Raw genomic sequence first — 21,839 nt, 5'->3', positions numbered from 1 at the left:
TCTCTTCCTAAAAGCAAGAAATCTTTGAACTGGGTCAACTTCACTGTCCCACTCCTTTTATGCTCAACTATATGAGAACATACCATCTTAGCCATTGCTTTTTCTTTTCTCCTTTTTTCTTCCACACCCAAATGAAAGTGTGTGGGAGATTTAAAAAAAAACAAAAAAAAAAAACAAAAATAGCATAAAGAGGACACAGCAGAGCATTCAGATTACAAGGCGGTTTATTGAGTTAGTGGCATGCGGGGAAGTTCTTCCCGTGATCAGCAAATGCAGGCATTACAGTGCAAATCCAGAGGGAGAAGCTGGGTGCGGTCAGGAGGGCCTCGAGCCCAGGGCCTGGTCAGCTGGTGACGTGCAGAGCTCTCTAGAGGGGGCTGTGGCTCATCGCGGGGGCAGCTGGACGCAGACACCCCCATACTTGGAAAAGCAACGCTCACGTCTCACTCCTCCCTGAAAAAGAAGGTGGGGAGGGGAAGGTGAGGCCTGATATTCACCGAGAGGCAGCAACCAACGCTCCAATTCTTATCAACCCAGAAGAAACATCCTCCAAAGGAAGGAGAAAATTCCCAGTAACTTCGTGGTTCCCTGCCTGCGCTGTGGCTACAGGAGCAGCGATTCCCAGGCCAGGTCCTCTGCCCTCTTCTCAGTCCCCAGGGACCTGATGGGCCCAGAGGGACCGCAGGTGAGGCCCGCACACTCACCGGCTCTTCTGGCGGTATTGTTGTAGCGCTTTCTCTGCCACAGTCTCCATAAACTTAGGATTGGAGACTTCTTGTGGGACCGTCACAGTGAAGGGGTAGGAATCAAAGAGCTTCACAACCACCTTAGTGAGGCCAGAGGGAACGCTGGGGTCGGAACTGTGGGAATTCACCTAAAGGGAGAAAAGTCACGAGAGGGCGGAAACAACGGTCAACACGGACTCATTTGGCACCTGAAGTCAGGCTTATTAATTCAGATCAGTTGACCCCTTTGCTTTTTACTCACCTCGACACCTATACAACTTGGTGAACAGAAATGCCCTAATTCAGAGACCCTCGTTTGTGGGTATAAATGTCATTCACGAAGGACCAACCTGGGGGAGCCCCACTGAGTAAAACATGTTTCCTTTGAGGAGCCACTGGCCACGTGGTGGTAGAAGAGGAATCAGGGAAAGAAAAAGAAAAGGTTCCCAGCACTAGAGGGAAGCTTCTTATCACTGGAGGAGAACGATGGGACAATTCATGAGCCATCCTAGGCAGGACAGGGCAGCAAGGCAGCTCCCCGGAAAGGGCACTAGCTCTGCAGCCGGGCAGACAGGTTCAAACAAACACCCAGGTGATCACCCTGCAGATAGGAGATGCTGGATAAGATGCTGAACCTCTCAGTTTCCTCATCTGTAAAATGGGTTCATGACATTCCACGTCACTGAGTGATAAGGTTTCCATGCACCACTGGACCTGAGGTTTTTGTTTCCTGCCATATGACAAATGCTCAGTGAAAAGCAGACATGCGCTCTTGAACATCTTCACCCCGTTTCAGCCCTGGGGGAGGATCACATGAGCTCCAGACAACACCTTGAGCCCAGCTTCAGTGTGTGGCCAGGACAGACTCACCGTGGAGACCTGGAGATAGTGCTGGCTGTCGCTGTGCGTGAGGTTGGCCAGCTGGGACACCCAGGTGAACTGCTCGTTCAGCTGCTTCAGCAGGGAGGATGTGTTCAGCATCTTCTGCTGGTAGGACTGGAGCAGCTGGTCATACAGCTTGCTGAACTTCTCCGCCAGCTGCAGGGACATGTTCAGCTGCTGGCGCAGCTGCATCTGAGAGGAGTCGTTGGCTGAACAGTCTGCCCGGAGATTAAAAAAAAAAAAAGACAAACGACAGAAACGTGAAGGGAGAGCTAAAAAGGGATGAAAACAAATGGCAACCAGTTCACGCAGCCAGGACCTAAGGCAGAGCTAAGGCAGAGCTACTCCAAGCTCCAGTCCACCAAGCGTTCGCTAGCAGCCCAAGACAAAACAGAAGGCTCGCCCCGCATGTAAATCAGCATGCGCGTCCTTCATTGAGAATGTCTTGCCCTGGGAGACGATGTCATCTGAACTAAACTGTCTCAGTGACATCACTGATTTCTCTTTGGGTGCAGGACCCTGTCCCCTTGGGGACCAGCAATGAGGGGCACTGCCCACACCTCAAGAAGCACGGACCTCAGGGCTCCATGTGCTCAGACCTCACTGCCCTCCTTCCCTCCATTAGTCATTGCAGGAAACGGTGGATGTTACTTGTAGCTGCCATGGTACCTGCTATGTACCAGGCACCACCAAGTGCACTGGATAGCCATGATCTCTAATGGTCAGATGTATTCTGACGTTAAGTATTATCAAGAATGAAACTGAGGACCAGAGCGGTAAATCATTTGCCTAAAGTCATAGGATGAACGATTTGTGAGGGCAGGATGTTGAACCCCGGGCTTTAACTCCTAAACTTGGGCTCTTCCTACTCTGAGTCTGTGGCTCTGGAAAATTCTCCAAGCTTGCCTATATCTATAGAGTTGGAAATTCTGGCCCCAGGAGCCTGGGTAGCAGAAGAGCCAGTCAGGACCCTCGGGCCACAGAGCACAGTAGCCTGGGGTTGGGCATCCGGGCTTTGCCCACCTGCCCACCATGGCTGGTCGCCAAGCTCACCAGAGAGCAGGGAAGTTCATTGCTTTTGGTCACCAAGTGCCCACTGCAGGTTGTCACGTGGATAAGGGCTGGGAACTACCCACTCTCTCTCTCTAAAAACTACTGTTTTTCTCTCCCTTGATTTTTGAAAGATATTCCCCAAAAGAGCACATCAAACCCAAGCACGTCAGGGGAAAGGGGGCGTTCTTTGCACACTTCACCATGGTGGCTGTAATGATTTCCACTAGAATAAAATAAAATGTCAGGTGGGGCAAGACATAGGATTATTAACAATAAACTGGGTTGAAAAAGGTACATAATGATGAAACTTAACTCTTCTTACCAGGGAATCATGGAAAATAAGGACTGTCATTGAGAACTGGGTAGCAGTCTAGAGCAGTGGCTCTCACTTGGGGCGGTGCTGTCCCCAGGGATATTTGACAAGGTCTGAAAACCTTTTTGGTGTCACAACTGGGGTGAGGGTGGGAGGCTACTGGCCTCCAGTGGGTAGAGGCCAGGGAGGCTGCTAAACATCTCACAGTGCACAGGACCGCCCGCCACAAAGAAGGACCTGGTCCAAAATGCCAGTAGTACCGAAGTTGTGAAATTCCAGTCTGGAGGTCCCGGGCAGCACCTGCTCAAATGGCTGCAAGCACCTTAGATAAGGGGTCATAAGTCTTCTTCAATGTAGAAAAGAAAACTGCTGTTTCAGGAAGCTGTGATCAGTGAACATTAAGATCAGTGCCAGGGGCGCCAATCTGAGCTTGGGGATCTGTAGGTCTCTTCTTCTGGCCCTAACGTGACTCTCTCACGGTGTGATTTACACTCTTCTAATCGTGGTATTTTATGGGATAAACCCAGGAGGTTGTGTACTCACCTCTCGCTTCTTCATAGATCAGCCTCTTACAGCACTTGTATTTCTTTTGCAGTAGCTTCTAAAATCACAGCAATGAGACTAGGAATATTTAGCTAGACTCTGAAGGCCTGCCCGGGCAAACCCAAAAAGTATTAAGTAAGAGCAAAGCCGTAAGATCGATCCGCTCGGTACAAGGGAAACAATTAACTTTTTCCGAGCATAGACTGTTGTGGGCCAGGAAGTGTTTCGCCGCCTTTATAGGTGTTATTTCCAAGTAAGAAGAATTTAGTCCCCCTGATAAAACCGAAGGAAACAGCAGAAGGGAGGTATTTCCTCTGCCTCAGGGACCAACCTACCAAAGGTAAATTTGCCGGGAAGCTAGGGTACCACTAGGAGAGACCCACGTGTTCAGGGTAGAGAACACAGCTGCACTGATCGGGAACACACCACAAACGCCCCCAGGGCGTCATGTAATCTTGGGCAGGTCACCAAACCTTCTCTGACTGAGTGTCCTCCTCTGTAAGACAGGGATGATAACTGTAGCCACCCCGGTTGTTCCAAGAAAAAGAGTAAATGTTTGTAAAGTGTTTACAAGAGTGTTTAGTAACACACGCATGGGAAGAGTTTGTTTAACAGAACCACGCTGCCTAAACTCACTGTCCGCGCAAAACACGGGGACGTCTACTAGGTTTGGCCCTTGGGAACAGACGAACTGAGGGAAGTCAAAGGATGACAGCTCTTTAGAAAAGCACGGCAGCTCCTGCCACCGTCAGCCTGTTAACCGTGAGCTGGATCATGCGGTAAGCACCTTGTATTCTGTCCGACTTCAGGGACAGCCCCTCATCTTAACCCGCGACCCCAGATGGGGACTCAAGCAGAGCTGGGCAAAGGACTCCCCCACCCAGAGTCACAGCTGGAAGGCAACAGGGCTGGCATTTGAACTCCCATCCGTCTGAGCCCATAAAAGCAGCCCTAGTGAGGTGCTGGAGACCCGAGGATACAGGAGACCACGGGGCCCCCCGACTCACCCATGGACAAGATCTCCTGGCACTTTTCACACTGGTCCTTCATCTTCAGGCATCCCGTGGAGTTGTGGCGGATTTCCTTGCACACGGTGCGGTCACTGCTGTTTTCTGGAGACACACAAGGGAAAGTCATACAGAGCGACACAGAGATGGACCACCGCGATCTCCCAGAGCCCTTCCACACTACTGTCTGGCCCTTTGACATGGTTCTGTGGGCAGAGCAGGTTGGACTCTGGTTGTTTGCCTGCAGACACAGGCTCGGATCGGGGCTCCCTGCAGCGGGACAAGCAGGTGGTCCCCAGGGCCCCCTGAGCTGGGTTCGGCCCCCTCCCCCACCATCCCCACCTGCTGGCACATCTCCTGCCTGCTCGTACTTCTCTTTGGCATCATAACCCGTTCTGCTCTGCATTCTGTCTGGCTCATTTCTCTCCCCGGGTCAGACAGCAAGCGCCTTGAAGGCAGGAATAGGATCCACCTTAGAACCTCCTTATAACACAGGGAGCCCCCCATTATGGATGTGCAGTAAACTCCTTGTTCAATTCAATACCCTCCTGTGTTGCCAATCCGTTTCAAGCCACAGCCCAGTGCTGGTCAAACTGCAGCATTTAGGAGATGGGGTTGGCCAACGAGTGTCTATTGGTTCAATGAAGGAAATCACTTCTGAAAAGTTTTGGCTTCTCGTGTCCATGTTAGAGTTCCTTCATTCAAAATATATTCATTGTGTGCCCATTCTCTACCAGACCCTAAGGTTACAGCCACAAACAGCTTTCTTAACTGTACCATGAGCTGATTATATAATTTGTCACCAATATATGCATGGCGTCCACATAAAGCCACCTGAGTTCCCAAGACAAAGGAGTCTAGTTCTCTAGAGGAAAGAGTCAATGTCATGCCCTCCAGTTGCTGGAAGGAGCTTGGTACACTCGAAAGAACACAGATTCTGAATCCTGCAGGGCTAGATTTGACCGGCTCCCACTTTATCAGCTGTGAACCCTTGGACATGCTCCTTCACCATCCTGTCATAGTTTTCTCCCCATCAAACTGGGATGAGAGCACCCTCCCCAGGTTTCTGGGGGTGGAATTCAGATGACACATGCCAAGCCCCGGCCACAGTTCTGAGCATCTAACGGGTTAGCATCTCAATGAATTGTGATTTCCCATCCCATCCTTCTAACCTCCTGGGAATTCCACCATCGGGAAGTGGTAGGGAGTTCTATGCATGTGGTCATCCATGGCCTGCTGGGCCTGGTGGATCATGTCAAAGAAGGGCTGAAACACGTCATGGAAGTTCAGGGGTTCCAACAAGGGGAAAGGCATGACATTCCGGGCGAAGCGGGACTTGGGATTGAAGAAGAGCGATCCCCTTGGGAACGAGCCAAAGGGCGAGTAATACTGAGTGTCCTGGAACTTCCGGGGAAAGAACCGGTCCTGGAAGAGCTCATCCATGATGTTGGATGCACGGTTGAAGCTGTCCTCCATGACGTCCATCACGTGGCCCTGCTGCCGGTCGTTCTCCAGCAGGGAGTCGATGCGGTCACCGTTGATCCACAAGTAGAAGGGAGAGCTCTGGTTCAGGAACTCCTCGAGCTGCGACAGGAGACAGGAGACAGTCAGGGGTGCTTCCCCCTTGTCAAGACGGGCCAGGCCCGGCCCCTCCTGCCTGCACCCGGGGCAACTCAGAGTCACAGCAGGCGGCAGAAGGCCAGGCTGGGACTGGCTCCCCATCTCTGAACTGTCCAGGTCAGTGCCTTTCCTTTCTACCGACCCCGAGGGGAAGAGCTTAGGAAGACCTGCGAGGCCGAGAGAGTCACAAGGCCTGTCACATGAGACTAGTCTGCTGTCCTCTTTGGCCACTGGTGATCCCCAGGCCTGCTCAGCCAAGGGCCAACTGACGGGACTCCTGGAAAGGGCAAAATTCATGAGCCCTAGCTGAGCAAGGCCTGCAGGACAGGGAGGATCAATAATAGGGTACTAAAAATTCTTAATTCCTTCTGTTTAAGTGGATGCAGGGATCTGCCATACCATGGAGCCATTTGTTACGTTAGGCAGCTAATAATTGCTGAATGAGAGTCTTCGGAAGATGGCAAATACCTGGCACAGGTGCTTTTCATGACTCCACATTACTGCACTCATAGCAGACATTACCAATTGATCACAGCGCTCTGGGCCGCAATGCAGCCAGAACTAATCAATTGCATCCGGCATGTGAAATGAAGCTGTGATATTGTGATTTATAATAAGAAATATATATTTGGTCTGGTCCTTGATAAAGAGGTCCTAAAGCCCTTGGAATTTCCTGTGATAAGAGCAATAAAAGTGTCTTTTGTTATGTTAGTGAGGTGACTTTTCGGAAAGCACCTAGGGATGGGGGCTGGTCGCCAGGGGAGCCAACCCTAGGATTAGAGGGTTGGAACTTTCAGCCCCACCACCTGATTTCCAAGGAGGGGAGAGGGGCTGGACCTTGAATCAATGACCAATGGTCAATGATTTAATCAATCGTACCTATGTAACGATGCCTCCATTAAACCCAAAAGGATGGGCTTGGGGAGCTTCTGGGTTGATGAACACATGTGCCAATGAGATGCAGGAGACTGTTGAACTCGAAGAGGTGATGGAAGTTCCCCATCCTTTCCCCATCCCTCCCGCTGGGCATCTCTTCCATCTGGCTGTTTCTGAGTTATATCCTTTTATAACACACCAATAATCTAGTATGTAAAATGTTTCTCCGAGTTCTATGAGCTCATCTAGCAAATTAATTGAACCCAAGGGGGCGGTCATGGGAAACTCTAATCTACAGCCAGTCTGTCAGAAACACAGGTGACCACCTGGACTTGTGATCGGCGGCTGAAGTTGGCAGTGGGGATGGGGAGGCGTCCTGTGGGACTGAGCCCTGAGCCCGTGGGGTCCGACGCTGTCTCTGGGTAGACGGGGTCAGAGCGGAGTTCAACTGCAGGACACCCAGCCGGTGTGGGAGAAATTCTTGATGGGGAAATCCCCACACTTGGAATTGGGTGCAGAACCAAAGAAGCATATTCAGTCCTCCTCACTGCCCAACCAGAGCCCAGGCTGTGCTGAAGAAGCGGGACCCCTTGTCACCTGTTGGCCCACCAGTCCCGAGCCGCTTCTGCAGACACGCGCGTAGAACTTCATGCAGGTCTGTTTCAGGCAAGGCTTACACTCCTCCCAGAGGGCCGTCATGGTCTCATTGCACACCCCCTGGGACGCCTTCAGCTTTGTTTCAGAATCCTTGGTGTCATTCAGGGCATCCTACAGGAGGACCAAGGCTGGGTTAGCAACAGAAACCATGGCTTCCCCTTCCCCAAGCAGGCACCGTGGTGCTGGCCCCCCGGCCCAACCTGGCCACATGGGGTGCTTATTTCCACCCCTGCTCTGGCTCACGTGTTCCCAAATCTGCCCACCTGGAATTCCCTCCCCATCTGGCTCTAAACATCCTCTCGTCTTCAAGATCCAACTGCTCCTTAGTCCTTTCCAGCCATTAGAGCTCATCTGGACAGCTCCTTTCTCTGACGCTGCACTTACAGTCTCTACTCCAGGACTTCCCTCTCGCTAATACCCCACTTCCTAGTCTCAACTTCTGGAATTTAAACGTCATCTTTCAAAGCTTCCCTGAATCTTATTTCTCTATTGCAACCATGGTCCCCGGCATGCCACAGGAATAGGTAAGCTTCCGAAATTAAAATCACCACTACTACCGAAACTCTCCAAGATGACCATGACATTTGATCCAGTAATTCTACAAGAATCTATCCCAAGGAATTCCTGCAATAAAGGAAAAATCCATATGCTTGAAGATATCTGTTACAATATTCATGTGTGGCAACAAAAATACTGGAATCAACCCCAATGCTCAAAACTAGGGAACAAGTTAAGGAAACTGTGGTACCTACAAAAGGTAGATAGGACAGCATTACAAGGGATGTTTGTAGTAAGTTTTAAGTATTATAATAAGCATTTTTCATGTTAAAAATTCAGGAGTTTGAGTATAGTCACTGTCCAAAAAGTATAGAGGAGAAAATGTAGTAAGAAATAGATCAAATGTTAAGTGAATTGTCCTTAGGTAAAAGGGTTATGGAAAAACTTCTGCTTTTCTATATTAAAATCTTGATAAATGTGTATTACTCTTCAAAGAATTAAGTAGACCATCCATACCCCAAAGCAAAGCTACACTATGAATATCTGAATATGTGAGGTCTTCTCTTGCTCTGTGTCCCCTGCCCCCTCGTCCGAGATGGGGAAGGCCACCACGCCTCCAACTGGGTCAACTCACAGGCGTCAACTCTGCTGCCCAATTCCTTTCCTTCCGGTTCGCATATTCCTCAACTAAGAAGTTATGGAGCCTTTTTCCAAACTCGATATGCTTTATCGTAGAACCTGGATTGTCAAATATCAAACTCCAATGAGAAGCGCAAAAATTCAAGAACAAGGGCTTCCCTGGTGGCACAGTGGTTGAGAGTCCACCTGCCGATGCAGGGGACACGGGTTCGTGCCCCGGTCCGGGAAGATCCCACATGCCGCGGAGCGGCTGGGCCCATGAGCCATGGCTGCCGAGCCTGCGCATCTGGAGCCTGTGCTCCGCAACGGGAGAGGCCACAACAGTGAGAGGCCCGTGTACCACAAAAAAAAAAAAAAAAAAAAAAAAAATTCAAGAACAAGACTTGCTACTTCTGCACGGGCTCTAGGTTTCTCATAGTGTGACGAGAACTAATACTGATGCCAAGAAAGGCACTAAGTTTCAAAGAAAGTTAGAGCTGCACCCAGGCCAACATTTCCTTAAGTGGTTTCCATGGAATTGTGCTACAAGCTATCAGGAAAAAAATAAATGGATTCCCTGGTCAATTCGATTTGGAAAACACTTGGATTAAATGAAGTTACACGTGCTTCCTTTACTTCACAACTTTTCTGAGTCTTTATAACGCTTTTACTCTATGCATCAGGGATCATGAAGGTGGCAGGGGCCCCATCTCAGCATCTCTGTCATTAGCGGTAGGGTGGCAATGGGAATAGGCTTTGAGGAGACCCTGAAGGACATTATTGAGTTTTTAAATAAGCTCCTTATTGAATTATAGTGTTTTAGTTTTGTATGTTCACCATTGGACCTAGGTGTCTCTTTACGAAGTAGTCCAGAACTCTATAGAGACTTGGGCAATACAGCATGCGCCTGCCGTACCCCCAAAGGTATTGACCCTACTAGATAAGCTTCCTGAAGGTAGGGTGCCACCCCTCTCCTAACCTGTGACAGTGACAGACCCTACCCAAAGCCTGCCTTGGACCTTGCACATAGTCTAGGTTTAGAAAAATCTACTGAAGTGAATCTGGGCGGCAGGCCCTGGGCCAGGCTTGTAACAAAACCAGATCCAAGATCTCACTGCTTGAAGCTTTGAAAAGCAAATAAACCTTCCCTATTTGTTAACCACAGCCCCAGTATCAGCTGACACAACCGGAGAAGGCCTGCGGGTCACCATAGTAACCTGGCAGGGCATTCGGAAGAGCAAAGGCCCCTCCCTCCCTTCAGCACAGTGGATCAAGGTGGGGGTCACCCGGGCTCTTCTTACCTCTTTCTTCTTCTTAGCCTCCTCTAAGGAGCCAAGCAATGATTTGCGCTCTTCGTTGGTCTGTTCTATTAGGGTCTTTATCTGTTTCACCTCCTTGAGAGCATTTTTAATTTCTTTATTAATGTACTTACTCCCCTCGGTGGACATTTCTGCAAGAAAAGAGCAGGGAGGTAGATGAGGCCAGAGGAAGGGATGGTGCTGGGGATATAACCCTGGAACCAGCTGGAATGGTCAGAAAGGCCAGTGGGCCCAGGGGCTGCCATAGCTAGGATCCCCCTGGCAGGCAGCCTTTGGGCCCCAGCTTTGCCCTGACACAGGTTCCATCCCAGGGCTCACTGTAGACCCAGGGCCAGAGAATCGATTACACCCAGCTGCTCAGAAATGCAAACCATCGGAGCGGACACGCCCCAGAGGAGGGACAACCCAGTCCGCCCCTGGAGCTCTGGAGAAGCAGCCTACCCAGCTGCAGAAGAAATTTTTCAAGGAAAAAAAAAAAAAATCCTGGAAGCCTAACTGTTTAAGCATCAAAATATAAAACAGTGTTATTGTGGATACAAGTCTTTCTGCAATGCAGTTTAAGCAAACATCTGAACTTCGCTGTTCCGATGCAGTGTCAGGTGACAGGGCCACAGAGGTGGCTTAATAGCACCATCCTTCAAGGACACTGTGATCAGACACCACACCGTGTGACAAATGTAATGAGACAATGTCACCAAAGTACCGAAAGTAACAGCCAATGCTTCTCTGGTTCTTATCCTGGGCCAAATGCTGAGCTGGACACTTCACATGCATTTTATTTAATACTCTTGACACTGTCTTCACCCCTTTGCACAATCGAGGATAAAGAATCGCAGTGAGATCAAGATACTTACCCAGGGTTATACAGCTGGGGAGGGCGGAGCCAGATTTCCATGCAGCTCTGAGCTCAACGCTTGGGTTTTTAACTATTACCCCAGAGAGTCAGTCAGCTCATAGGACAAGAGTGGGGCAGAGGGAAGACAGGTTTCAGGAAAGGCCTGGCAGCAGAGGGGAGCCACCAGCTGGGCTCTGAAGGATGACAAGCCCTCGTAGTGAATGATATTCCGCCTTACCTGAATCCGGAGCATTGGTTTTCTAGGTGGAAAGGTGGTGGATACAGGTAGTAAGTGCTATGGAAACTCAAGGGGAAATCCACAGAGGCTCCAATGGTCCAGGCTTCATGGAGCTTCGTGGAAGAGGTGTGGACGCCGGACCGAGCAGACGGGGAGGGGAATAGCCAAATGAGCTGCAGCAGCCAGAAAGGGCTTGGGGTCTACCTGAAACTGCCTGGAAGCCCACCTGACCACTGAGAGCCTAGGCTGGCGAGAGACGGCTCAGAGAGGGGCCCGGGCAGAGCAAACCCGATCCGATTCACAGGACAAAGGTGGTCTTAACCCTTGGGGCCCTGACACAGGGAAGCATGCCAGGAGAGCACGCCCGGTCACTTACCCTGGAGCTCTTTGTCCGAGATTGCCCTGCCATTCTCCCAGCTCAGCAGCAGGCCCACGAGCAGCAGTAGAGTCTTCATCTTGCCTCCTCCTCCAATTCTGGAATCCTAGCACGCCTCTGTTTGCAGAGAACAGGGGACTGTCATGGTAACAGCTAGACAGCCCGCTGGTTACGGGCCCAGCCTGCTGCCTGTGCGGCTTCCCAGGAACCCTGCCGAGGCCTTGCCCTCCACTCTCCCTGCAGCTGGCATCACTGACTTTTTATCCCAGGGAAGTGACAAGAAAGTATCAGACTTGCCACTGGGCCCCTTCAAAAGGAAGTGGAGGAAGTGGGTACAGGGAGGAACCACAGGACAGCAGCCTGATATAGAAGAAACGAGAACTCCAGAGTCAGAGCCACTGGGCTCTGGTCCGAGCCGCCCTCCTCCTTCCTCCTTCTCCTTGTCCCCCATAATAGCTGACTATGCCTAAAAAAGGCACATGTGCTTTCTGCATCCAGAAAGGGCATCTATCTGATATACCTGCTCACGTCAAACGAACCCTGAAAACACCTCTCTTGGGTCACTCAGCTGGCCTCTGCCGTCCCCCTAAAGTGGGGACTGCAGCCCACAGCACAGACAGCCCCCTGCTGTCTGCATCACCCATCCTGCCCACAGCAGGCATCACCAATCAATCACAGCACTGTCCCCACCAAGGCTCGACACCTCCTGAAATTGCTTTTCAAGGGTCTGAGGCAGTGACAGCCTATGGGTTGCTACAGGGAAATAAATCCATTTGTCATCCCTAGCGTGGATGAAAGTAGAGCAAGGCGGGGAGGACGGTTGTCTTCAGGGAATAGAGAGGGAGGGGCAAAGCCAAAGGATTAACGGCAGGGGGGGGAGCAGGGCAAAGAACCTCCCCAGGAAAAGTCCCTGTGGGAGGACGTGCCACTCTGCTCTACCAGGTCCCTTTCACGCAGCCAGTCCCTCTAAGCCCACAGCAGGGTGTGTGCCAGGGTCCTCCCACCACCACTCGGCTAGCTGCCTTGAGCCCTGGACCAGCTGGTCTTACACAATGGACCCTTTCCCAGAAGCTGAAGTTGTTGCAAAACAGAAACCCCTCCCCCTGCACTGCCCTTCACCCCAATGCTCATCTGAACTCACCCGTTTCCCCTAAGAGAATGGGAAGGGGGTCTCCCCTTCCCGAAATGATGCACATCCAGAAGCTGCTCTCCGCTCAGCAGGCCCATCTGGACCCTTGGGAGAATATTAATGAGGCAAGTCTCTCCTGAGACATAATTAGTAAGGCAGCCAGGCTGTGGTTCCCGAGCAGCGTGGGAGAAGAGAGCGGGTCACCGCCTTCCCCAGAGATGGTGAGTGGGCAGCTAGGCCAGGGTGCTATTTCAGGTCTGCGTGGCTCTGTCCTAGCTGCTCACTGAAGCCTGAAACGCCTCAAACAGGGACAGAGCCTTTGTCACGCCAGAGAGCGAAAGCTGGCGAGAAACACCCCTCCAGCAAGAGGCCCCCGATAGCAAAGACTTCTGAGAAATCCAGACACGAGCCTCTGAAATAGGTTGGGACCAGAAGACAGGGCATTGGGTCCTGAGGAAAAGAGAGACGGGACAGCCAAAGGCAAGAGCTCTGGATGAGAAGCCTGGAATCCCAGCGGTCAGTACAGGATCTCCCACCAAGAGCCTGGGGGCCATGGGAGCCACTGAGTTCCAAGCTGGGAGAGAGACCTGTCTCACGCCCAATCCCTCCACCTCAGAGGGGAGGCTGAACCCAGAGACAGGATGGGGCTCCCCAAGGCCTGCAGCAAGCTGGTGACAACCCCAGGATAAGGACTCAGCCCTCCCAAACCCCAGTCCAGTGTGGTTTCCTTGACACCAAGTCACTTAAATCTCTGAGCCTCCATTTCCTCACCTGTAAAATGGACCTAATAGAGATTTTAGAGATGGGAATGTGTTCTGTAAACCCAAGGGTCTTATGTAATCATAGGAAATTCCGACTCCTTCAAAATTGACGTAGGATCAATCATGGGCATTGGCAGTATCTATCGGGGAAGTGGGAGGAGATGGTGTGTTGGGAGAGGGACAGAGGAACTGAAGCAGGTACACAAAGGTCATCTGTGGTCCCTCCCCGACTGTGGGCTTTGCCTCAGTGATGTGATCAGCTCCTACGAATTACCCGGGAGTCTTGTTATAATGCTGATTCTGATTCAGAGACTGCTTTTCTAATAAGCTTGCAGGTGATATCGATACTAGTCCAAGGCCAGTAGGATAACAGCGGCTGCGCGGCCAAACTGCCCTCCCTTTGCACTGACTCACCTCCACACCCATCTCCTGGCCAGGGTGCCTGGTTGCCAACTGCTCTGATTGAACAAGCCACTCCAAGGCCCTCCTTTCCCCAGAGGAAGCCGTGGGGAGGACATGGTCATGCAGCTAGTAAGCTGCAGGGTTTAAAGCCCAAAGCCCAAGCTCCTCTCCTACTGCCTCCCCAAATGCAGAAAACTCAAACAAAAAGAAAAATGAGAAAATAATTCACCTGTAATTCACACCATGGAGAGGCAAACATTAGCACTGTGGTATATTTCCTCTTTTCTATGCATTTGCATACAGTCGGATCCTTTACATCCACTATCTTCAAATACTCTCTAAAAGCACACTTTTGTGGCTGTGTAACAAGAGTCCTTTTTCTGATGTACTTTATTTTGCCATCCCACGAGGCCGGGCATTTAAATTGTCTGTAATTTCCCACTATTATTATCATGAACACTCTGGCAAGCATCCTTCTATAGTATCTGTACTTACTCTTAAATTCCAAACTTCACTCTTAAAAAAAAATAATAATAAGTTTCTTTTTTTCATTAGGTCCAGAAATTCTGGAAGGTCAAGGCTTGGGTTCTAATTCCAATTCTGATACCTATTTGCTGTCTATCTTTGGAGATGGTCCTAAACCTCTCCAGGCTTCAGATTATCATCTATAAAATGAGACAGTTGAATCAGATGTCTGAAGTCTGATGGAGGTTGTGTGATGTTTCTCTGATGTACCCTGGTGCATTAGGAAGCAGAAAGAGTAGGATTTCAGTGGTTGCAACATATACTTAAATCAAAACATCGTTACTTATAAACACACAATCCAGAGAACTAGAGAATTCGCGAGCAAACAAGATGACTCATGCGCGCAAGCTGACAACCACCCCTGGAGCTCAGTACCTTTCCAAGGACGATGCTGCAGGAAGGCTGCAAGTGCAGGCCAGCTCTGCCACTCACTAGCCTGGCCTCGGGCAACAGCGTCAGTCCTCCAAGTGTCAATTCCCACATCTTTACAAAAGGAGGATCCTTACATCTATCCCGTTTACCCCACAGAATTGTGGTTGGAGCTGATGAACAAAGGGCTCCCTGAGTCCCTTGCCTGTCTGCCGACAATTCTGTCCCGGCTCGGCTGTCTGGTGATGGGTCTCCGACCACTTCCCTTCCCTGGATCCGCGACTCCATCTAAAGCGCCCCTCTGACAGCCCTGTGACTCCCAGTGGCCGTCCTCTCCTCGCCTGGGTGCCGCCCCCCGCCCGCTCTTCAGTCCCGGCCAGGCTCTGCACAGGGGCAGGAAAGGTGGGGACATCTCACCGGTCAGCGGTGCCCGCGCGCTCCTCCTGGCGACGCCGCGTGCACAGCACGGTGAGGCGCTCGTATTTATAGCGCTCTGCTGCGTATACACCCACTTTGGGGCTGGCTGCAAACCTGCATGACTCACGCCCAAAGAATGCGGTAGAAAGCACCGGGAGCTTTCTGGAAGCCGGTGCGGGAGGGGGTTCGGAGGTGCGGGCGGGTGGATGTCCGGTGCAGCACCCGGCAGGGGGCGCGGGGGCGCGTATCAGCACCGCGAAAGGCTCCGGCGGAGACAGACCCTGGGGTGCGGGCGCGCACCGCTGCCCGCTCCCCGTCCCCGGGGGCTCAGAGCTGGGGCACGGCGCCCCCAGGAGGGCAGAGCCTGAATTAACGTGCAGAGCTGGCACCCAGCTCCGCAGAGATGGAGGGATGCTCTGCGACCCTGGCTGGTGCCTCGTCCCCAGTAGAACGTCAGTGTTCCGCTGCCCAATTGAACGTTAATCTCTCGCATTCAACACGCGCCACTCCTCTGGCTCCATTGAAGTAGAACAGCGTCAGAAATAACGTGGGTGTGATGGAGAGGGATGTCGTGCTAAAACACAGGAAGTATAAAATGCCGGCTTCCCGAACCACCACCTGACCTGGTGGTCCTTTGGCAGACCTGCTGGCCGGGAGGAAACAGAAATGTGTTTTTAGGGATGAACACAGCATCCATATGGGGAACTAGAAGGCCTCCCAGGCTCCTTGACTCCTGGACGTTAAGCAAGTATTTTCCCCATCCACTAGGGACCCAGCCAAGCAGGGCGGGCTTCATGAGCACGGGACCCTGCCGCCCCACACTTGGTTTGAGGAGCTACTGCCCCAGTCTTGAAATTCTTAAGAGTTTTTGAACAAAAGGGGCCCTGCGTTGTCATTACGCACGGGGCTGCGCAAATTATGCTGCTGGCCCTGCTTACAAGGGAGTCACTGATCTTCACCAGCCCCAAGTTTCCTCCGCTGGCTCAGGAGAAATCTTGCCAAAGGACTTTTTTTTTTTTTTTTTTTTTTTTTTGCGGTACGCGGGCCTCTCACTGTTGTGGCCTCTCCCGTTGCGGAGCACAGGCTCCAGACGCGCAGGCTCAGCGGCCATGGCTCACGGGCCTAGCCGCTCCGCGGCATGTAGGATCTTCCCGGACCGGGGCACGAACCCGTGTCTCCTGCATCGGCAGGCGGACTCTCGACCACTGCGCCACCAGGGAAGCCCTGTCAAAGGACTTTTTTGGCAGGGGGCTTTGATGTTGCACAGGGATAGGAGGCGTCACACCACGCCCTGGCGGGGAGGGGACTAACTGAGAAGCCCCTCAGGCATAGCTACTTCTTGGGGAAGAAACAGAGCCACGCACTCTGACGCTAGGGTGTTTGAGCCCCAGGAGAAAGGTCCAGGGGCTGGAGGGTGGTTCTTATACTGGCTGGGGGAGATGGGTCGGCAGGGCAGGTATAGGCAGCTTGGTTTGCTGGCTGACTGAAACCCCGCAAGATGAAGGGCTCAGAGGAGAGCTCTATGGCCAGGGGCTGAGTTGTCCTGGTCACAACTTTTGAGATACAACCTAAGGCCCAGTCCCTGGTCGCCCAAGGTCCAGGGGCAACTAGGACCCCACCCTTTTCAGGAAGGAGCACAGAGGGAGCTTCTAGGCCTGTGAGAAAAAGGGGATGGGGGGAGGACCTGAGCTGGGCGCATGGAATTCTGACCACAGTCTCAGCTCTGTCCCGAGGCTCTGGGTGACCTTGGTTGGACCAAAGACTTTAACCCCCACTCCTGAGTTCTCAGTTTCTTCCTTTTGGACAATGAGGAATCTGGAATGTATCATCTCTGAGGTCCCCTTCACCCTAACGCAAGGCAATGCCAAGTGAGAGAAGATCATCAGCTCAGAAGGAAAAAAAAATCAATAGACAATTGGGAACAATATTTCTCCCCTGAGGCTTCACTTTATCTTCCTTAAAAAGTCGAATTATCAGGCTTCCCTGGTGGCGCAGTGGTTGAGAGTCCGCCTGCCGATGCAGGGGACGCGGGTTCTGTGCCCCGGTCCGGGAAAATCCCACATGCCGCGGAGCGGCTGGGCCCGTGAGCCATGGCCGCTGAGCCTGCGCGTCCGGAGCCTGTGCTCCGCAACGGGAGAGGCCACAACAGTGAGAGGCCCGCGTACCGCAAAAAAAAAAAAAAAAGTTGAATTATCAGTAACAGCTACATTTTCTATGGCAACTGCCTCTTCCTTAGCATCTTATCAGTGCCCAAGGCCAGAAGTCTCTCTGAGCACGCTCCTTGTAACTTTTCTATCCTGCAGCTCCCCCAGCATCTGGCACAGGAGGCACAAATCTGTAATAATTATATTTTTAAAAATCGGACTTTGGAGGACAAGGCAAGGAGATCTGCCTTAGTCAGCTGAAGTAGGGGAAGGGAGGAGAGGAAGAAGGGTTTGGGAGAAAATAACATGATTCACAGCCATGACTGCGGTCCTCTGGGAAAGATCACTTGATGACTCTAGCTCCCTGCTAAGCACACAAGGCTCAGAAGATTAAACTTTAAGGAAAAGAGTTCACCATAAATGCATCACTGGATTTGAAGTAGTCTAAGTAGATCACAGATGCCAGCTGGTACAGCCCTCACCCAATACTTGATTCTGGTTGTTTTGTGGGGTTTTTTGGCATATAGTTGATTTACAGTGTTGTGTTAGTCTCCGGTGTACAGCAAAGTGAGCCAGTTAGTTATACATATACATATATCCACTCTTTTTTAGATTCTTTTCCCATATAGGCCATTACAGAGTACTGAATAGGGTTCCCTGTGCTCTACAGTAGGTCCTTATTAGTTATCTATTTTATATATAGTCGTTTGTATATGTCAGTCCCAATCTCCCAATTTACCCCTTCCCCACTTTCCCCCTAGTAACCATAAATTTGTTTTGTCCATCTGCAACTCTATTTCTGTTCTGTAGATAAGTTCATTTGTACCCTTTTTTAGATTCCACTACTTGATTCTTAACTGCCCATTCTTAACTACTTGGTGCCACCGCTGCCACATTCCCATCAGGTGGTCATCCTGCCTCTGTTTGAATGCCCCTGGCAACAGGGAGCTCACTACCTCCATGGGAGCAATTGTCTAGTAAAACCGTCTACAGAGTTAGCTGTGTGTAGACTTTGTTGAGTCAAAGTCTGGCTCCTGCAAGGGACAACCCCAAGCCCAGCTCTGTCCCCTGGAACCACACAGAGAAAACCCAATCCATCTCCCGGCTGCTGGCCCTTCAGATATTTGAAGGCAGCTAGTCACTTCTCCCAGTGGTGCCCCGGGCTTGTCGCTGCCTGCGTTGTCACTGAGCGCAAGATTCTTCCCCAGCCCTTTGGCCTTCCGGACCTTGCCTCTCTCGAACCCTGGGCCTGCCAATACCAGTGAGGACTGACCACAGAGCAGAGTAGGACCACCTGCTCCCTTGCCCAGACACTCGAGATAAGCTTTTATTTAGCTGCTGAGCCACTTGGCCGATTCATATAGAATTCGTCATCATTTTGGCAGAGGCTGCTGTTTAATCATTTTTCTCCCATCATGGACTTAGGCGGTCGGGTTTGGGGTTTTGGGCTTGATGTTTTTCTTGGAGTGGGGGACCATCGGAGAGGGGGCTGGGGGAAAGCAAAGAGCTTTACATTTATCTGTTCATCTCTTAATGCTTTGCCCACTCTCTCTCCCCTGCTATGCGATGTCTTTGCTATGCACCCCACCTTTGCCACCGCGGTCCAGCTCTGCACCACCAACAGGGCGGCAGCTTAACCACTGCTGATAGAAGTGGAACAAGTTGGAAATGGACAAGAACAGTAAGTACCCTGTTATGCCTCCCATGTTTGAAGCTTGGGCAGCTAATACAGTTGTTTATTGTTATATAACAAACCACCCCAAAATTTAGTGGCATAAAACAATCTTTTTTTAAAAAAAAAAGAATCACTCTCCAGGCTCTAATTATTATTTGGGTGTATTCAGTCAATCATGGGCCGATAAGAAGTCATGGATAATAAAATCAGATGAGATAAAATTAGCCCACAGCTGATGTGGAGGCATCCTGACTGCTTTTTCAGGGCCTACCTAAAGTCCAGAAACATTCACTCCATCCGATATGTTTCCCTTATCTTCCCAAATAAGATCTCTTTGGGAAAAATCTGGGGTTAGTCTCTCCTGAGTTGCTTATCATGGACCTATAAGTAGACAAATATTTCTTAAACTATCTTCACTGTTCATCATGCTATTGACCAAAATCCAAGGATGCTCAAGTCTCTTACAAAAATGGCATAGTGATTGCATATAATCTACTCACATCCATATACTTCTTGCTTATACATATTATAAGCAATCATCTCTAGATTGCTTATAATATACAATACACTGTAATGATATGTAAATACTGGTAAATACAATGTAAATGCTATGTAAATTGTTATCAGAATCTCAATAAATTCAAGCTTTGCTCTTTGAAACTTTCTGGAATTTTTTTTTTTTTATATGTTCAATCCGTGATTGGTTGAATTCACGGATTTGGAATCTGCAGATACAGAGGGCCAGCTGCATCTCACTCCAGGGCTGGTCAACACTAACCTTTAGCTCCAATTCTTAGACTAATGGGCGTTTTTTTTAAAATTGGCCCCCAGATCTGCCTCAGGTCAAATCTACTTTTCCAACAACCACCTGGGATCCAACGGATAATTATTTTAGATCAGTGATTCTCATTGGAACTGTACAATATAATTACCTGGGAACTTTAACAATTAACCATGCCTGAATCCCACCTCCAGAAGTCATGATTGAAGTGATCTGGGTGCAGCCGGAGATTGCATCAGGATTTCCTAAACCCTCCAAGTCATTTTAATGCACAGCCAACGTTAAGGACCACTGCTTTCCAGTTTATGAATTCCTAGCTTACACTTTGCCCCATCTGATCCCTACTGCATCTCTATGTCATTGCTAGAGTGTGTGGTATTAGTCTCACTTTATAGAAGAGAAAACTGGAGGTCAAAGGAATCTTAGTTAGCAGGTTTTTACACCGAGTTGAAATCTGCTTCCTTGCATCTCTTCTCTGTCCCCTGCGAGACGGCCGTCCAAGTATTTGAAAACAAATATTCTATCTCAAATGTACTTCCTTTTCATAGAGTGAGGTGATCAGACCCTCGCTCTGCCGGTCCCTGCCCCTAGGGTGTCCCACCCTGTCATCGTCTCTCTAGCGTGGCTTTAGGAACAAACGGAAGACACCAGCTTTGGTTGGCCAGCTGAGGGGGCAGCGATCAAAGACTATCACTGCATGTGATTTGATACGAAGTTCCCGGAACCCCTCTGCTTACTTTTACATTATGTTTTAACAAACTGTGATCCTCAAAACTGGCCCCCCGGGGCAGGCTATGGTATGCCGGCTGTACACAAAGACGCAGAAGGAAGTGGCTCTAGTTTTACTCAAAGATTTAGAGAGAAAAGTTAATATTTAGTGAGTAATCAGTCTTCATTCTCTCTCTCTCTTTCTTTCTTTCTCCCTGTCTTTTTGCAGTTCCCCTCTAAATCTCGTGCTTCTAAAGCAATCGATGTCTATTTACATTTGTATTTAGGATGTGTGTGTATGTATAATATATATGCATAATATATACTACATATATAAATGTATAAGGGATTTTTCTTTTCTCTTTAAAATAAATATAAAATCAGATTATATATGCTGCTTTGCAACATGCTATTTTCCACTTAATAAAATATTATGGCTAGCCCTCCAAGTCAATGCTTAGATAGGTCTTTTCAGTAACTACTGTACATATTTTATTCAGCCATTCTCCCATGCCAACTTTTTCTGTCACTATAAGCTGTGCCACAATAAAAGGACTTCTGCATATATCCTAATATGCTGGTGCCTTTATTGGTATAAGAGATTCTCAAATTGGGACTGTAGGGTAAAAGAGAATGTTTTGTCTTAATGTTAATAAATATTGGCTGATGATTTTCCCAAAAAGTAGCAGCTACTCCCACTGTCTCTGAGAAAACCCATTTCCTATGTGACCATAAGGCTGGATATTGTCCTTTTGAATTTTTGCCACTCCAGTGGGAGAAAATGACATTTTGCTCCCTTAATCTCTTTGCCTGTTTATAGTTTTCAACTATTCATTTTAAAATAAAGTTTCTGTTTCTGTGACTTGCTTATTCATATTGTTTGCTCATTCTATTGGGTTATCCATCGTTTATTTAAATCCAAGTATAGTTGATCTACAATGCATTCTTTTTTTTCTACCAGTGTATAGGAGCTCTTTAAATAAATGAAGTAATCCTATGTGTGTTGCAAATGTTTTTACCAAAGCTGTCGTGTGTCTTTTACCTTTGATTATGGAAGCTCTTAAAATTTTTTACATAGTGAAATTTATCTTTTCCTTTATAGTTTCTAGGTCTCCTATCTTGCTTAAGAATGTCTTCCTCTCACTAAAATATAGACCGTTAAAAATACTAATGCTATACACCTGAAGCTAATAAGGTATTGTAAATCAACTATACTTCAATACAAAAAAATTAAAATGAAAAAATTATTAGGTAGATGTCTACTACGTAATACATGCCCAAATACTGCATAGTGTAGATTGGGTATAGTTGATATAGATAGATAGATGTCACATAGCTAGAGAGACAGTTAGATGTAGAGTTAGAGAT

At 49.4% G+C, this 21,839-nt stretch overlaps 1 protein-coding gene across 2 annotated transcripts; it reads right to left on the bottom strand.

Moving 5' to 3' along the window:
• Positions 1 to 206: 206 nt before the first annotated feature.
• CLU (clusterin) lies at positions 207 to 15,284 on the bottom strand. 2 transcript variants are annotated; one of them, XM_022594990.2, is made up of 9 exons: positions 15,164 to 15,284; positions 11,561 to 11,677; positions 10,094 to 10,242; positions 7,617 to 7,787; positions 5,696 to 6,107; positions 4,524 to 4,628; positions 1,596 to 1,825; positions 705 to 874; positions 207 to 453 (listed from the first exon to the last, which is right to left on the bottom strand). In XM_022594990.2, the coding sequence occupies exons 2-9, from the start codon at positions 11,637 to 11,639 to the stop codon at positions 444 to 446; spliced, it is 1,326 nt and encodes a 441-aa protein (XP_022450698.1). In that variant the 5' UTR covers positions 11,640 to 11,677; positions 15,164 to 15,284; the 3' UTR covers positions 207 to 443. The 2 variants fall into 2 exon arrangements, with proteins under 2 accessions (XP_022450698.1, XP_089768905.1); XM_089912779.1 differs by lacking the exon at positions 15,164 to 15,284 and having other exon boundaries at positions 11,561 to 11,811.
• Between the last annotated feature and the right edge of the window lie 6,555 nt (positions 15,285 to 21,839).

Source organism: Delphinapterus leucas, chromosome 6 (assembly GCF_059928025.1).
Source record: "Delphinapterus leucas isolate spDelLeu-1000000601 "Yukka" chromosome 6, BTC_Dleu_Yukka2, whole genome shotgun sequence".
In the NCBI taxonomy this organism is placed as follows: domain Eukaryota; kingdom Metazoa; phylum Chordata; class Mammalia; order Artiodactyla; family Monodontidae; genus Delphinapterus; species Delphinapterus leucas.
The sequence above is the reverse complement of the archived record's forward strand: the minus strand, read 5'-3'. Positions and strand labels throughout refer to the sequence as shown.

What these genes read in the sequence shown, in the direction of transcription:
- CLU (XM_022594990.2), bottom strand. Translation starts at nt 11,639, where the DNA reads ATGAAGACTCTACTGCTGCTCGTGGGCCTGCTGCTGAGCTGGGAGAAT. An exon ending in GATGGTGGAATTCCCAGGAG is followed by an intron (nt 4,629 to 5,695) that starts GTTAGAAGGATG and finishes GTGTGTCTCCAG; the next exon opens with AAAACAGCAGTGACCGCACC. An exon ending in CCAGGAGATCTTGTCCATGG is followed by an intron (nt 1,826 to 4,523) that starts GTGAGTCGGGGG and finishes ATCTCCGGGCAG; the next exon opens with ACTGTTCAGCCAACGACTCC.